The following is a 17,506-nucleotide window of genomic DNA, read 5'->3' as shown; positions in this document are numbered from 1 at the left end:
GAAATTACCTAAACCAGCTCTGATATACTTAGCCTCATACAGTCGTCGTCATGTCTTCCCGCTTCCCGCTCATAGACCACCTTGGCAAGCGAGCGCCATAGCAAAGTGGGACGATGTCCGAGTATGTGGAATATAGCCGAAACAACGAAAGTTCCACAATTACAACTGCAGGTGTTAAATAAAAGTGACGTCAGGAATGGGATTTGTCGCTACATCGCTCGATTGCTATTCGCATTACCACCGATAGTCGGCGTGAGATAAGTTCTGCCGTAATATTTTTTTACTTAATGTTTCACTTTGATTCAGACTCGCCAAATTTTTATTCAGTCGGGCTCACTCAGACTCATGCTTACACACCCCACCCTCGAGCTCACTGGGACTCTGACTCACGGGTCGGTCTGAGTCTAAGTGAGCCTGTGTGAGTCGACTTATGAGTGAGTTTGCCGATGTATGCTGCGGACTTCTCTCTCATAGTAAATACGAAGCTGACGTCTTGAGACGAAAGGTTGGAGTGGAGCGAGAATAGTTATCATAAACGTAACACTTCATAAATAACACATGACAGCACGATGAAATCAAGAAATGAACTCACCTCGTAGTAACCCTTGAGCTCGTCAGATCCAACATAAGGCCCTGCTTGTCCTCGTGCATTGGCTATGATGCGTGCCTTGGGTCCGTTCTTCTTGGGGTCGCGAAGCACGTATGAGCGGCCGTAGTAGGCGATGCCTAGCATTAGCTTCTGCTTCGGTGCGCCCTTGCGGACCAGCCGCTTCATACCTTCGGCCTGCAAGAGAAGCGCGTCACGCAGCTTTAGTCAGCGAAGAACAGCTGCGCATATTCAAGGAAAATACCAATATCTTAGGTGTACGTTAAATCCTTTAGAGACTTATGCGCACAAAGACAGGACGTCGAACGAAGAAGGGACACACAACATGCGCAAACTTCAACTGTCTTTTATTGTGAGTATGTTGTAGTATTAAATGATAAGGAAGTGAGGTTTCTGGATGGTGAAACGGTATGACAGTGACAAGTTTTGGTTTCTCTGGCACATGTGGCTATGCAGTTTCTGCATGCCCCCTTTTTGTTTTTTTCTTGCCTTCCTGTTTTTTTCCTGATTGTGGAAGCGTATATATATCTCGTTATCACGATAAAAGCCAGTTGAAGTTTGCTTATGTTGTGTGCCCCTTCTTCGTTCGACGTCTTGTCTTTGTGCGCACATAAGTCTGTATAGAATCATGTACAACCAAGTCGACCAAAACGTAACGCTTCTGAACTACGTCAAATTGTCGTGTCCTCAAACAAAAAAGTCAGAATGCTACAGATGATATACTATATGTCGTGAAGACAGCTTGCTAGGTTTTTCTCGTACTTACGTAGTACGTGTATGTATGTATGTATGTATGTATGTATGTATGTATGTATGTATGTATGTATGTATGTATGTATGTATGTATGTATGTATGTATGTATGTATGTATGTATGTATGTATGTATGTATGTATGTATGTATGTATGTATGTATGTACGCACGTACGTACGTACGTACGTAACTGCGTTAGCCCTCTTGCCTGCAATACTATGAACCTCAGCGCGTGTTCTCAGTTAGTTACAAGTGCTTTCATGCATGTATGAAACTAGATCTTTATATATATTTGTGCGTGTTTATCTACTATATGTTGCAGCAGAGCTTATGTATGTGCTCCTTGCTTTCGGGTGCACTCAGTGATTTGCGGTACACCCTATTCTATTTCACGCGACGGGTAGTAGCCGGTGCAACCCAAAAACGCAATTTCTTTTTTAGCATCATGTCAGTACACACACAAACGCATAAACACATACAAAAAGAAACAATTAAGCTGGTGGGTAGCTGAGTCATTGGATGTAGAAGATGAAAGAGGTTGCTTCCTGTTAATTTATTTCACTACAGCAGTGAGGTGACTCGTGAAAGTTGGTTGAGCTTTCTTGTTGATAAGAAACAGCGCAAATAAGGCGAGACTGTGAGCCCGAGGAACGCGACTCCTGTGTACACCTGTGGATCTGTATATCGTTTTAAAACCACCGCTTTCCCACGCCAATTCATAATAGAAACATAACTGCAATAATAGAGTGCCGTGCCAGAAGCAGTGTGTCGGAGTGGAACAAGAACTGAAACGAAAAACTAAAAAAAAAAAAACAACGATATTTTCGTCCTGTACGAAAATGTAACCGAAAGGTTATTCATTATTTTGTTTCGGAGTGAAACTGAAAAATTGTTGATTGGTTTTCGGTTCAAGGGGAAAGTCGGCAATTCGAAACAACCGACTTCAGGCAACGTCAGAAATAGCGCGTATATCTCAAGCAGGGATGGTGCGAGGGATAGCCGGTCGAGCACTCCACTAACCTAAGCCTGTCGCTCGGTGCATTAGCAGGTCGGCATCGTAGCAGAACTCGGGGCTTGCGCGCTGAAGAACTTATAGTTTCGTTTTCTACGGGCACAATGCTCTCTTACCGAAGCTTTATTATTTGTTTATGCTCGTAATAGCGGTCTGGCATTTCGGCGAGTACACTCAATGACTTGACACAAGGCACTGAGCACGATCTCAGAAATCTTAATTCACTTATTGAGAAAAATAAATACTATGTTTTTATCGTTACGTTGCTTCGAAAATTTTTGGATGCGAACCAAAACCATTATAAACCGCTACGGATCATTTTCTTTTTCGTTCCGGAGCAGAGCCAGAATGGAGCTTTTTCCAGTGGAAGGAAACCAAAACCAGAACCAAAACGTTTGGCTCTGTCACTCTAGCCAGAACACATATATGGATCTAATGAGGCCCTATGACGATAAAAAATGCGAATTGAATGTTTAAAAAGGAAGCATTTTATAAACAAGGCGTGATAAAAATTTATGTTTTACTCACAGGAGGGCACACAGTGCTGACGAAGAAAATAAACAGATATGTAATATCCTCAGCGCAAAGTGTAGGAACCATCAACGATGTGATACGCCATAATGCTAAAGCTAAATAATGACTTCACAGTAAATGTGCGATTGGTGCGACACATGTTTAGTGCAAAGAACATGCTCTACTCATTCATTTTTTTATATAGGAGTATTACTAGCAAATGGCAAATTATCGATTTGCCCCCGGTTACGCATAATTATGCGTGATCTCTTTTTTTTTCTAATTTTCTTTTCACTCTCACTACTTCCTCTGAGTACTCACGATGGTGAGGTCTTGAAAGTAGGGAGAGTCTCCAGCCCTCTTGTAAAGTATGCTGTGCATGTCCGTGAACCGGTTCCAGGTCCCGCGAAGGTCGTAGGCAAGGACGTTGAACCAGTCGACGTGTCTGCGTAACGCGATAATAAATGCGTCACCTTCTTTTATACTAATTGCTTGATTTTCTTTCGCGCATGACTTCGACCTCGCTTTTTCTGTTCTTTCTTTCTCGTCGTCCATCGTTGGCTTTGATTTCCCCTTCCCGGTGCCATAGCATCTCGTATGCACCTCTCGGTGAGAACCCTTTCCTGCCTACGCGCGGACGGGCACAACACGCAACTGTAACTTTTACCTTTAGATTCACACAGGTAAGGGTATATAAAGAACAACATAAAAAAAAGACATTTCTGTCAAGGCCACGTATTAAGAGATGCATCGAATCGCCAGACCGTGCAGGGTCGCACACGTGGCAGTTGCGTCCCTAAGGAGTTGAAATAGACGTCTTCATGCTGATATGACTTAAAGGGACACTAAAGTGAAAAATGATTTCTTCATCAGTAAATTACCGTTCTGCAACACCAAAAACACCACTCTTACAACAATAAGACGTTTGGTAAGCCAGAAAAAGCGCAAGAACGAAATACGGGTGGTAACGCCTACTTAAGTTCCCGCACCTGGGGGCTGTGACGTCTTGGATTTTGATGGCATCTTCTAGGGCCTACTAATTATATATAGCGGTACAGATTGACTACATTGTGTTCTAAAGCAACCAAATATTAAACATGGAAATTTTCGGGAACCTTTATTCAGCCAACGCGGCCCAAATGCTAAAACATACTTTGGAATCCCTGACGTCACGCTGACGTACCGGCACTGGGGTTTGGCGCGAAATTCAAATACTGATACTTGGGCCTTCATTTTCTCATCTAATAATCAAACTATCTTTTTTATATGATTGCCTGCAGGGTTCTCAAACAATGCTTCATTAGTCTAAACTGATTTATTGTTTCGCTTTAGTGTCCCTTTAAAGTAATGTTCGCATCTTCTTACTTTCTTTTTCTTGTTAGCTGGAATGATCATGTTTTTTTTGTTCACTAGAATTTTTCACCGTAGTAACAGACGTACGATAAAAATATGGACGTGTCAACTAACGAGAAAAATGAAGAAATCATTTTTTCTGATTGTATGTTAGCATGCGGTGTACGTGACAGCACTGAGCGATATGTGGCTAAGCATGGGGAATGTGATTAGAAGGCACTTGCTGGTAGCATATTTTTCACAAATGAACTCGTGCAGATCAGCCTGTGCGACAATAAAAGGAAGGGTTTCTCTTCTATGCATAATAATGCGTATGTCGGACAGAATTAAAATTGTTACTAGAACACGGGACTGCGGCAGGGGAGTTAGTTGTCTCCCCTAGTGATGCTATATTTATTGGAAGAAAGATCGAGCACTTGGAATACAGGAGTCAATATCAGCTTTAAGCAATTTCCAGACTAAGATTTCAACTGTTGACACTGAAAAAAAAAAAAGAAATGTCAGATAGTGGCTGGCCGCGGCAAAAACTATTTGAATTATTTGTACCTTTTTTGGCAGCACTATTGCCACACTTGCCTTCATGTCGCGTGAAATAAAATTACTCGTGCGCCGTTATTATTATTCGTTGTGTTCTAACATGGTAACGAAAGTAACATGCTCACCGCTGCATGTTAGGGATGTCGTAGCCATCGTCTAGGTAGTTCTCCTCCAAAGGAACAGCGGCCGTCAAGTAGAGAGGATGGGCTGCAAAGGCTTCTTTGAGCTCCTGCGTAATAGAAACGGGGATGTATGGCGATCATATAGGTAGTACGCGCGCATGGAAGGAAACGGCATTGATGTCAGAGCTTCGACGCGGTTGTCAGAATAGCACAACAAAATTCGTTTGCTGGTTTTAAGGTTCATTGAGCTCGTTATCTTAGTGTGTATCCTGGAATTTTATTTATTTATTTATCTTCCCTAAAGGCAAGTTCGGTTTTACCCTACGATGAATGATCACATGTAATTTACGCAGAATGCTATCGACTACCAAAACAACAAAACAAGTTCCACGGCTATAGAGTAAGATGACTAAAATTTGCACATGAGCGAGGTGCAAGCTATGCGAACAATTAATGTTACTAGGGTCAGGAAAGCCTTATATTTTAAGCAATGCTCCTAGAAGCTGCTAAAAGGTCGTCTGGCTCTATTTATTTATTTTCTTTAATTCATACTGCCGTCGCAACTAAACGAATTCAACCTAGATTAGACAAATTAGATGAAAACGCACAGCTTTAAATAAGCATTGTGTCTACTGTGTGGTGAAGTGCTTAGAAGGGGCGCCCTTCCTCTTCTCTCGCCACCCTCTCTCTCCCTTTTGTGGAGGCTGCGGGAGAGGAGGACAGCAGTCGCTGGCGACATACATATATGACGAATCGGCTTATATGTATACCCACCTGCGACTACCGATACGGCTGTGCTGGTTAAAGACCCTGTACTCAGGGGAATGACACAATGAAACTACAAACACTGGCTAAATATCTTCCCTGCTACAAATATACGTCTTCTAACGCATCGCTCCTTTCATAAAATGAAGAGCTCTCCAAAAGCTTATGGTTATTCACTTGCATTGATGTTTGTCGACGGTTCCTTCACATTTTTTTGTTTTGCGAAGTTGTTATTCAAATTACAGTGCAGATGGCGCGTTTGTTGGGAAAAAACTGTTCATAATAGTATATCTACTAGCGAGCGAACGAGCGAGTGTGTATTATAATTCAAGAATGAAAAAAGAAAGAGGCGCGCCATGAGCGTGTTAAGAAAAGGTCAGAAGGAAGCATACTAAGCGGTGTTCACGTGATGAGGACTGTGAATTTATTGAGGTTCCGGGCTATATATTCCAGCACCTCGCCCAAACTTTACGGGCATGTCGGTAGTCCCGAGACATTAAGCCATTGCTGATTGCTTAAACAGACCACGGGGAATTCACGAACGCTGTTAGGTATGTGTATTTTAGAAAAAAGATAATTGTTTTTTGGTTATGACACAGATGCTTCCAGCGGAGATACATTCCTAAATTCAGCGCCCGACGTGATGTGATACACACTGGACCTGCACTTGCTTAAGGTTCACTCCTGTAAACTTTACTTCGATGTACATTTCCTTCAGACTGGACAAAATATAACCAAACATTAAAACCAGCACATCTGTTACTATGATGTCGTGAACGTTCCCTTTCATCGCGAAAGCAAATATCGTTATGTAGCGTTGCAATTAAAGATATTTTAGGCACCGCGAAACAAAGGTGCTTATTCCTGGTTGTAACAGAGATATCTAATTTTAAAAACAAGCAAAATAAATTATTACTGGGGTTTTGCTTGCCAAGACCACGATATGAATATAAAACACACCGTAGGGAGCAACTTCGGATTAATTTCACCCGCTTGGGGTTCTTTACGTGCGCCTAATTCAAAGTACACGAGCGTTTCTGTATTTCACCCCCCACCGAAATGAGGCCGCCGTGGTCGGCATTGAACCCACGACCTCGAGCTCAGCAACGTGACGCTATAGCCACTAAGCTACCGCGGAGAGTTGATCTGACCCTAATCGATGTGTAGAATGCAAAGAGAGAAAGAGACGAAGACAGTGTGTAAGGTTGTCTTAAGAGTCTAGCCTAGCGACAGCAGTCATAAATGCATCAACGTATAGTATTCTCGGCGTCTCGTTTGAGAGACAATGCTGGTGAATGGCGCGTCTCAGGAGCGGCCGCGCGATCTCTGAAGTTTATTAACGGACCACTTGAATTAGTGGATAGTCGTTTGAGAAGAACCGTGATAAGAAAATTCTAACATATTCAAACTACGCACAGGACTCCACAGGAATATCATTGGGCAGCTTGAAACAGCAGTACTTTATGGCACCTTACTGTGAGTTATGTATCAGCGCGTGATAACACTTGTAAATAATTTTATCAGAGTGGTACAAATATTTATTTACAAGAAGTCTGATTCGGCAAAAACGTGCCAGTCTCTAATTTGAGACTGACAGAAGCGCTTTCAGTGTTGATATATGGAAAGTATTACCTTTAGAAGAAGCGCGAAGTTTTCCTTGTCCTGTGGCCTTCCGCCTCGTTTCTCGTAGCCTGGGTACTTCCAGATGATTTCGAGGCCGTCGAACTTGTAGTCCAGCATCCAGCGTAGCGCACTCCAGACGAACGCTGCCCGGTTCTCCGGGGTGCTGACCATTTTGGAGAAAACCTCGCCACCTTGTTGCCACCCGCCGACAGCCAGCATAGTCTTCAGGTACAAGTGCTGGGTCTTGAGGTTGGTGAAGTTCAGGTATCGTTCTGGAGTGAGCATAATGCGAAATCACGACGAAGGCAGCCTTGATAAGGAAGAAACGGGCTGTGAAACGCAGCTGCAAAACATGTTGCACGAAATGGGTGAGCACAACTTAGTGCGAGCGCGAGCAATGGTTTTAAAGACCACAATAAAGCCAAACCACATAAGGTTTTATTAAGGAATAGGAATGCGTGCACTTCCTTCCATTGCCAGTAAAAAAACAGAAATATGAAAGTTCTAGCACAAGCTCAGCAGCGGAAATTTGCCATGCAGAAGAAATATTGCTAAGGTAAAACAAACAGTCACAATTTTGCAGTCATACCCACTCTGGAACATTACTTGAAACTTCGGGCGTGCTCAGGGTATCATAGGCGGCGGTTCATTGACCGACGCGCTAGCTGTGAACTTGAAAATGAGCCTAAGCTTCACTGCATTGTCGTCTATATTCTGCTAACAAGTTTTCGATGGGCCAAATCTACTTTAAGAAAAGTGTTGATTAGAAAGAGAATGGTTTGGATTAGAATACGTTTATAGTAATGTTTCTCTTGTAGAGGCGGGACAATATTAAATTCCTCGAATACGAATCGAATACGAACAGTAAGGATCGAATAACGAATCGAATAGCGAATAGTCAAACACAGACCCATATACGTATTTATGGCACCCTGTATTTACTAGTCCAAAAAGAGGCAGCTAACAGTCAGGGACAAAGAATCAGTTTTACATACAAGATCAGCAACTGTCATTAATAAAAAACTCACGAATGTCCTCTCATCATCTTGAGAGCGTAAATGCAAACAAACCTTCCAATAAGTAATGGCTGCTGTATGAGATGAAGCTTTTTCAAAACGCTAAATAAATGGTTGCCGTACACTAATCAGAAGTTGTGGGGGAAAAATGAGCCTAAAGGACTTGTGTACTGTGAACACATGTAAAAGAGAGGTCGTTGCAAAAAAAAAAAAAAAAGCATCACTGGTTGTAGCACAAACGATGAAAATACAATGTGCATGACTTGACTAACAAAGACACTAAATGAAAGAGTACAAGCAACACTGGCAGATTGCCATGTAGGCTTCGGCCATTAAATCGAAAATAAAACTTGCATTAGCCATTTTGCTTGTGCATTGCTTTAAAATCTTTTGTCAATGTTTCAATTCTGATCATTTGCGTTACTTTGTCAAGCCGACGGAGAACATTAGCAAGACTTTAACGTATGGCTCTTGCGAGATATTTGGTTAGCTACAAATATTCGACTAACAAATAATTATTTTTAGGATAGGAACAGCTCTTGGATTACGAATATGAATAGTTGTGTAATATTCCGTTCCTATTCAAAACTTCGAATATTCGCCTGCCCTTATGATCTTCTAGTTGTTGTGGCACACGAACATATCATGCTTTATAAAACTTAGTTTTGTTGTCCATAGATGGTGCGACAATAGGTAGACCGCCACTAGCTTCGCCAATCATCCGGTCTAGATCTTGAAACGTGGCGCGTACGGGAAACTTCGCGAGTGGCGCGATTGAAGAGCTCTGGAGCCACATTTTGTAACTATTCCGCCAAGTGGCTAATTCCGGCGATTACGCGGAGGCGTGGTTTCGTAAAAACCAATGAAGAACGGCCAGATAAGAAAGTGAAAATAAACTTGATCTTTAAAAATTAGGGCCGTAGTTGTGCTGGACACCAGGTGCTCATTTCATTAAGGTGGATGGATGAAAAATAAAAGTGCTTAAGAAAACCAGAAAACGAAAACAAATGCGCACGCCCGTTAGGAGGCACGCGGGGGTTGTCATCCCTACTAAAAGTAAACCTTATTAATTGCTAGCTGAAATTTTCGCAGGTCATTACTCAAGCTGAGAACCATTGAATGATGGCACAAGGTCGCTCGAGCAGCTAGCTTCGCTTCTTGAAAGAATATACTTATGGGATATGCGCACAGTTTGAATTTTCAGTTCTCATACCCGCTGTACTGAGCGACCAGCTTGGTTAACAGCTTGGTAATGTTTGCGACCAGTCTTAACGTTAGCAGTGCCCGGCGAGCATTCGACTAACCAAGTGGTGACTCCCAATCAGTATTCTTAGTAAGCAGTTAATGAGCTTTGTACACCTTACACAGCATGCTACCATTACCGTGCACAGTTCAAGTAAAATACATTTGCCCTCCGGCTATTTCTCTGTCTCTATTGCTACATCTGAAAACCGATAAACTTCACGGGGGACTGGGGCCTGCACTAAATAGAGCTGCAATTATCTCAACCTCACTTTGTCTTTCGGGTTGATTAATAAACAACGGCAATTATTTTAGGATGGCTTTCTAGTGAAACCATTTGCTCGCGTTACATTTTCGGAATGTGCACAGCTTGTTAAATGAAATCTGGGACGTTGATGGAGCCGAAATAGAAGCGAAACTCACGGCTGTCTTCCTGGTACTCAGGAATCAAGCTCTTCAACTCGAATGTTTGTTCGTCGATGCCGGCGAATGCCAGCACCACGAAGGTGCACATATCCAGAGGGACGTCTTCCACTTGATAGTTCATGGGGCTGGGCCGCCGGCTTGCCCAGCCATAGTAGTAGCAAACCACGGGCACCTCGAACTTGTTTCGCGGGATCGTGATACCTTGGATCGCATCGCTGCCTGCACAAGATAAGAAATAACAAAACAGGTTTTTTGGATTGTATGTTTTTTCAGGTGACAACAGCTAGCCATCAAATAGTTTTTAAATAATTCAATGTTCAAAAAAGTATTATGCCCCTGAGGTAGGTGAACGTGGCCAATGCAATGTGGAGAAATCGTCTGGAATCTTTCGCGAACAAAAAAAAAAAATTATTGGAAAGTTGTACTAAGGCGAATCTTGACGTGCCGAAAATCTTCCCATTGTCTGTTCACGTGCCTCGAAATATGCATCGGTGAAAATTTACTGCAACTAGTGCACCTAACTATTCATTCGGTAGCTTACCAGGTCATTAGTTTCGTAGGGATTTCTGACTTTTAAAACACTGTTTATGGTAATAGTCATTGTATGTTCGCTGTATACAGTGAGTAACAAACATTATGGGAGTGCCTAATAACCTGGGGACCGAATTCGCAAAGCTTTTCGTTCGTAAGAACAGTTTTCCTCTGGTCGATCAAAGGCCGTGATAGCCTAGTGGCTATGACGTTCGATCCCAACTTTGGCGCCCTCCTTACTATGGAGGCGGAATGCAAGAAACGCTCGTGTACCCTGCATTATGTGCTCGTTAAAGAACCCAACGTGGTAAAAACTAATGCGGACTCTCCCGCTAGGGCGTGCCTCATAATTACATCGCGGTTTTGGCACGTAAAACCACAGAATTTCATTTTTCATTCGCCTCCTGTTCTCAGAACCGTTTTACCATAAAAACTACTTTTTTTGTGGATAATATTCCTGGATTTTTTCATTATACATAGAAGAAGAGGAAACATGTGCACAGAGTTTGTTCGCAGCCACTGAGCAGCGCTCTGCTCGTTTTTGCATGTGACAGTGGGACGTATTTTTTTTTCTGCACCTTGCGAAACTGAAATTCTTTGATACTTATCCTTTCTACGGAGGGATCGTCCTTAAGTTCTACGGAATTAAAAAATATAGCCTGTTACAGATAACATAATTTCAGTTCTTGAGCTCGATTATGCGGAAAAGCGGACCTTACTTCCCCAAGAAATGCGAAATACACGTTCAACCAAATAACATGAGTTCACTAATTGCATTCTTACGTAATCAATGCACGCCACATTTCGCACGTAAAGAATTGCTGCCGGCGAGCTTGCAATGCGTAGCCACCTGGAATGAATTTTCAGAATGGCAGCAGTCTGGAGATGTGCAACATGAAACTTGCCGTAATAATGCACTGTTGTTCTGCTTGCTTTCTTAACGAAACGTTCTATTGCGCATTGAAACACAAAAGTAACTGAAACGACCATATGTATTTCGTTCCAAACATTAAAAAATATTATACCGTAGACAGCGTCACCCTGGAGGTTTATTATTAAAGTGGACACATCTTGCAAACGCACTGGCTACAATTCGTAAATTGCCGTATGTGCCGTAAAGTAAACAATCAAGAAGTTACTAGTAACATTTTTTTAATTAGTTGAATATGTGTTTCAACTTCTCGTGCTACTATGTCCGCCTCTTCGAATAATCCAGCTCAAGGGCAATAATTATGCTATCTGCCACAGGCGATTTTTAAAAATTCCGTAAATCTTAAAAATGATCCCCCCGTACATCAACAGATAAGTTTCATGAAATTCGAGGCACTCAGCAGTGAAATCAAAAAAAGAAAAAAAAAAAGGAGTCGTACCTTTGCTCACTGCAGTCGCTAACTGTAGAACAGCTGGCAGGCATATCAGGAACGGCACAGTGAGCCACATGTTGTTCCCCATGCTCCTGCTGGGCCGGAGTGACACCGAATCCGCGCGTCTCGTGTTGGCTGTCGGGCACGGGTTTGCGGGTGTCGTCTTGTCTAGAGCGGCGACCCCGCTTACTCTGCGATTTCACCACGTGGACGCAACAGTTGGATCCGATTGCATCTTGTCGCACAAGGAAGAGCTTTTTTCTTATCTTAAAGGAAAGAAAAATTGATCGCTTAATGGGCAATCAGGGTGCGAAACTGCATCCGGTGCCAATGCGCAGCGGCGCGTCTTTGGCAGGAAGTTTGCGAACGCAACGAAATTTATGCTGATTGGCACGGACGACGCTCTGTCTCTTCGTGCCCCATTCTAAACGTCTCGGCGGTAACAGCGTTATCTTAACTCGCACTGCAGGAAGCCTCTTGACCCCTGAAGCTGCCGCTGTGTACGGCAACAGACATGGACGGCGGCGGGCAACCGGCTTGGACTTCTGAGCTCGCGCGGCCCTCCTCCCGGCGTGTTTTTTTTCGGGCGCCGAAGAGTCGTTTTCTTCCCTCCTTCCTTCTGTCTTTCCACGCGCTCGCGAGCGCCCTTCGCGTGCTTTACGTCGCTGTGACGCGGTTCTCTCGTCTTTCTGTGGCTTTCGCTTTGGGGATTTATTATTAATGCCCGCTTTTGCTCGAAGGTCGAGCGTGCCGTGTGGCGGCGCGCAATTTTGTTGTTGACCGCGCCTGTGCGCACACGTGCAACCCTCGCAAGTTCGTTCCTCCTCTCCCGGCCGGATTTTGTCTTGCCTCGATGCTGCGAGAGCGCAATGCGCTTCCCGCGCGGTCTTGCGGGCAATCGTTCACCGATAAGTGTGGTAAGTGGCGCTCGCTAAGTGGCCCATTGCGTAAGCGGAACTTTTTTAGCGGGCCTACACGTTATCGCCACTGTCTTTGCTCGTTGAACTATATACAAAGTAACAGAGTGGACTACCTCACTCAGAAATTTAATTCGTTTGAGCACTGAATGACAATCTCAAAAGTGTAATTGAGAAATTTTCGAGACATGAACTTTTCGTTTTACCTCCTTTTCACCTTGTTTTGATTAGTCCCGGAAAACTTACAACTACAAATTGCAACTTGCAATGCAAGTTGCAATGTAGACTTTGCAACTACGTTCGACGGCCTCGTTCCCAATTCGGTGCGACCGAAACGAGACTTGTTTGCTTCAAGCCATGTGTTCGTTATCGTGTGTTCAGACTATCTGCGCCTACATCCTCGTCAACGTTTTTACTCATTCTCCTATTACCTTCCTGCGAGGTGGTCGAGCATCCCGCTCGCCTGTTTCCCTCTTGTTCGCTTTGCTTTTTTTTCTTGAGCGTTCTTAATCTGCGATCCACGCTGGAAGTAGGCGCTTGTTTGTGCAGTTGTTCGTGTGTGACAGCTATCGCATTTTGTCGTTGCTACTGAGCTTCGAGCTTCGTTTGTCTACCGCTGGTACAAGAGACCGTTGTTGGTCTCCAGGAATAGCCAAAGGTTTTTAGCGTAGCACTCAAACTGATATGGCTAAAAAATCCCGGCGATGCCACTCTCACGTATTGCACCCCGTGGCGTGGGACGTTCTACCGTGGTTATTTAATGGCAATTCCTCAAGTTTCTGTTGGAGGGCGTTTACATTAAATACATGTGATCACATGACAAATAAGTACGCACAAATAATGATGAGTAAATATAAAAATCGTAAAACACGAGTATAATGATATTCCGAATAAACGTAAACGCCAGCTATTACTGTCCAAAATACTGCATTGGCCACGAAACAAGCATATTATGGTTTGTATTGTCCTTAGCCAGCTTTAACTTTCATAAGAAGCAGAGTATTACGGGTTTTCGTCTGCCTTTTCCCCACTTGCGGAAGCAGCTATGTGGTGCAGAGATATAATGATGAACACGAACATCTTGTTCTGCTACCAACTTGAAGAACACGAGCTGAGGGGTCTAATTTCGGTTGGGCACAAGCTAATGTCCGACGCCCAGCGAAGCCGTATGCAGAGGATGTGGAGCCTCGAACCCAGACGAGCAGCATCAGTGCATGCCTAAATGCAAGTTGTGCGGCGAGAGCCATTTCACAGCAGGAAAGAAATGCAGACAACGCTTTAAAATTCCGTACGTCGTTCGACGTCGTCGAAGAGAACGAGCCAGAGCCGAAAGGAGCCGGATGAGAAGCCTTACCCCGGATTACCGCGGTGCCGAGCTCCAGTTCCCGGAGCTCGACCAGCATCGGTCCCAGCAAACAGCCCCCGAGGGAGGTCGCCATCACTCCAGATCGCGGTCTAGAGGTCGCCACCGTAGCAGGAGTTTAACCCGGAGCCATTCCCGTGGTCGCCCCAGGGGACGATCTGCTTCCATGGTTCGCTTCGAGCCCAGAAGACGGTCCAGGTCAAGATCCAGAGCCCGGGGACATCATCATCAGCCACAAGGAGGGCCGCCCCACTTGGGCAGATCGGGCCCGTGGAGGACCATCGGAGGTCGCTGCCAGAGCATGATGATAGTTTGGAAAAAATCACGAGATTAGAGCGTGAGAACGCGGCCAGGAGAGAGACCATTAATAGGCTAATGGCTGAGATAGCAGAGATTAAGGGCGCTAGGAACTCGCAACCCACCGCTACCTTCAACGCGGAAATTCTGGAAGTCCCGATGGCCGAGGGTAGCGACGGATCACGACCACCGAAGAAGAGGGCAATAGCTTGTGATCAGGCGAACCTGTCACGTAAAGCTAAATCAGAGGTGCGCGAGATGTTAACCGCTCTTAGCGAAAGTATGAAACAGTTAGGTGATAGGATCACTGAGATGCAAAGCAAGATGACGACCTTAGAAGCAAACACCAACCAGCGGTTGGCCAAAATGGAATGCTTTCTCGAGTTTGTTGTGGGCCCGGTAACGCCACCGAACCCACCGATACGTCTTTCTGACCCAGCAGCTAACAACGTAGCCCCGATTCTAGCCCCACCTAGGGTCCAGCTCGTAAGAGATGGCTCCGCCCCTTGAGACATTCCGAATTTGGCAATGGAACTGTAGGGGCTTCTCTAGGAAGAAGGCTCCCCTACAGCAATATCTACGAAGTTCTGAAAAGATCCCCCAGGTTATCTTATTACAAGAAACCCTCTCGCCTGGCATCTAGATGACTGGGTTTTGCTCGGTCGTCGTGCAGTCGGGGGGGTGGGGGAGGGAGGGGGGTATGTACTCTTGTTAGTAAGAAACTCACTCATGTGACACATGATCTCAAATTGGCTGGTAGTAATATTGAGTGTGTAATGGCAGAGATAATACCCGGTCGGTTCAACCGAGGCAGCATATATGTTCTGAACATATATAGTAGTCCCAACGAGAAAAGGAAACGATTTAAGACTGCTCCGCAAGGCCGTAGACATGGCAGGCTCAAGCCCTCTTATTGTCGCAGGGGAATTTATTGCCCCGCTTCATGTCTGGGGTTATAAACATGACACAATAAGGCTAAGCATCTCTGGCAGAATGCGATGGATCTGCACCTGACGCTGATCCCTGACCCTAACTTTGCAATCCGAATCGGGACATCCACATGTAGAGACTCTACCCCTGATCTCATCTTCGTCAAGAACATGACTGAGGCCAAATGGAATAACTTGGCTGAGAAGCTTGGTAGTGACCACTATATTTGTGAGGCCCAGCTTCCTATTGTAGGTAAAAAACAGCGCGAATTCTCGTACACGGACTGGGATAAATTTCGCAAGCTTCGAGAGGAGAGGCCTCCCTCAGATTCCCGACCTACCTTAGAGCAATGGATGGTTCAGGTCCAAGAGGACGTTCGGCGTGCAAGCTCTAAGGTCTGCACCGACCTTCCTGTTGAGAAAATGGATAGCAGGTTAGCCCATCTGTTAGAGGCCAAACAGTCCATTCTCAACAGATGGAAGTGTCAACGACTTAATCGTACGTTACACAAAAAGATATCTGAGATTAACAAACGCATTGATGAGCATTGTGCAACCCTCTCTAAACAGCAGTGGGACGAGGTTTGCAATTCAATTGACGGCCAAATGCGCAATGGAAAAACTTTGAGCTTGCTTAAGCATCTGCTTAACGCGACCAATACTATGTCTAATCAGAGGCATGTCATTGGTAGAACCATACATGAGGCCGCACGAATGACCTCTGAGGACGAATATAATTCGCACGCTTGCTAACAAATATCTCCCAGTCTGCTCAGGGTGGTCTCCTGTACATCTCGATTACCAGGGCCAGGCCAATTCCTACCTGGATGCGGAGTTTGGCCTTGAGGAGATTCGTAGGGTTCTACATGGACTCAGTGGTAGATCCGCACCAGGGCCGGATGGCATCTCTAACAAGGCGTTGCGAAATATGGATGACAAGTCAATCGAATACCTTACAGAGGACATTAATGAAGTTTGGAGGAATGGAACCGTCCCATTACCTTGGAAGACTGCTCTCGCAGCACTCATCCCCAAACCTGGAAAAACACCTGGCGTTGACAACTCGAGGCCCATCTCGCTTACATCCTGTGTGGGTAAGGTAGCGGAGCACGCGGTCCTGAATCGACTCTCCCGGTTCCTGGAGAATAACGACATTTACCCCCATAGTATGATAGGATTCAGACCAGGCCTATCCACACAAGATACCATGAAACTGATTAAGCATCAAATCATAGACAACGACTCTAGCGACACTCGGGCCGTTTTGGGACTTGATCTTGAGAAGGCCTCCGACAGCGTTCTACATTCGCATATCCTAGCCTCGATATCTCGGCTCAATCTCGGTGAGAGATTTTACAACTATGTTAGATCGCTCCTCTCGGATAGGAAGGCTACCCTCTCGGTGGCCGATCTCGAATCACAACTACTGGAACTTGGCGAGAGGGGCACTCCACAGGGGTCAGTCATTTCTCCCTGTTTATCGAGAAGCCGAAAGCTTCTCGAGATTGAAGGCATCAAACACACTGTGTGTGCTGATGATATAACTATATGGTGCACAGGAGGCAATGACGGTCAGGTTGAGGGAGCCCTACAGGAGGCCATAGACATTATCGGAACCTATCTCGAACCCACCGGTCTCAGATGCTCCCCCTTGAAGTCGGAACTTTTGCTGTATAGTCCCAAGAAACGCGGTCCGAGGCCCAAGGGGTGGACATCGTTAGAAGATAGAGACATTAACCTATATACAAGAAACGGTTGCTGTATACCCAGAGTCGATTCAATCAAGGTCTTGGGCATGATCGTTGAGTCAGGGGGTACAAATGGCAAGAATATACGTAAGCTAATTGCTAAAACTGAAAGTGCTGTTCGTATCATTGATATGAAATCGGTACCAATTGGTATCAAGGGTATCAAATCGGCATCATGGACTCAATGAGGATAACCTCATTCGACTAATGCATGCCTTCGTTCTGTGCCACTTTAGATACGTGGCAGCCATGCATCGATGGAAACGGGCAGAGCGGGATAAATTGAATGCACAGCTTAGGAAGATTACCAAGCGGGTTTTTGATTTACCCGTATACACTTGTACAGAGCGCTTAATGCAGCTTGGCATTCATAACACTCTTCAAGATA

General features: G+C 44.7%; 1 protein-coding gene across 1 annotated transcript in view; it reads right to left on the bottom strand.

The window, feature by feature from the left end:
• Positions 1-17,506, bottom strand: part of LOC126541200 (probable chitinase 10) — a 69,580-nt gene that overhangs the window by 3,883 nt on the left and 48,191 nt on the right. The window contains exons 10-15 of the mRNA XM_072286151.1: positions 11,871-12,064; positions 9,967-10,188; positions 7,295-7,557; positions 4,901-5,004; positions 3,207-3,330; positions 593-784 (exon numbers count right to left, since the gene is read on the bottom strand). Of these exons, the coding sequence (XP_072142252.1) occupies positions 593-784; positions 3,207-3,330; positions 4,901-5,004; positions 7,295-7,557; positions 9,967-10,188; positions 11,871-12,064 (1,099 nt within the window). The remainder of the gene's footprint in view (positions 1-592; positions 785-3,206; positions 3,331-4,900; positions 5,005-7,294; positions 7,558-9,966; positions 10,189-11,870; positions 12,065-17,506) is intronic.

Source organism: Dermacentor andersoni, chromosome 2, assembly GCF_023375885.2.
Source record: "Dermacentor andersoni chromosome 2, qqDerAnde1_hic_scaffold, whole genome shotgun sequence".
In the NCBI taxonomy this organism is placed as follows: domain Eukaryota; kingdom Metazoa; phylum Arthropoda; class Arachnida; order Ixodida; family Ixodidae; genus Dermacentor; species Dermacentor andersoni.
This window is presented reverse-complemented; position numbering and strand designations above follow the sequence as displayed.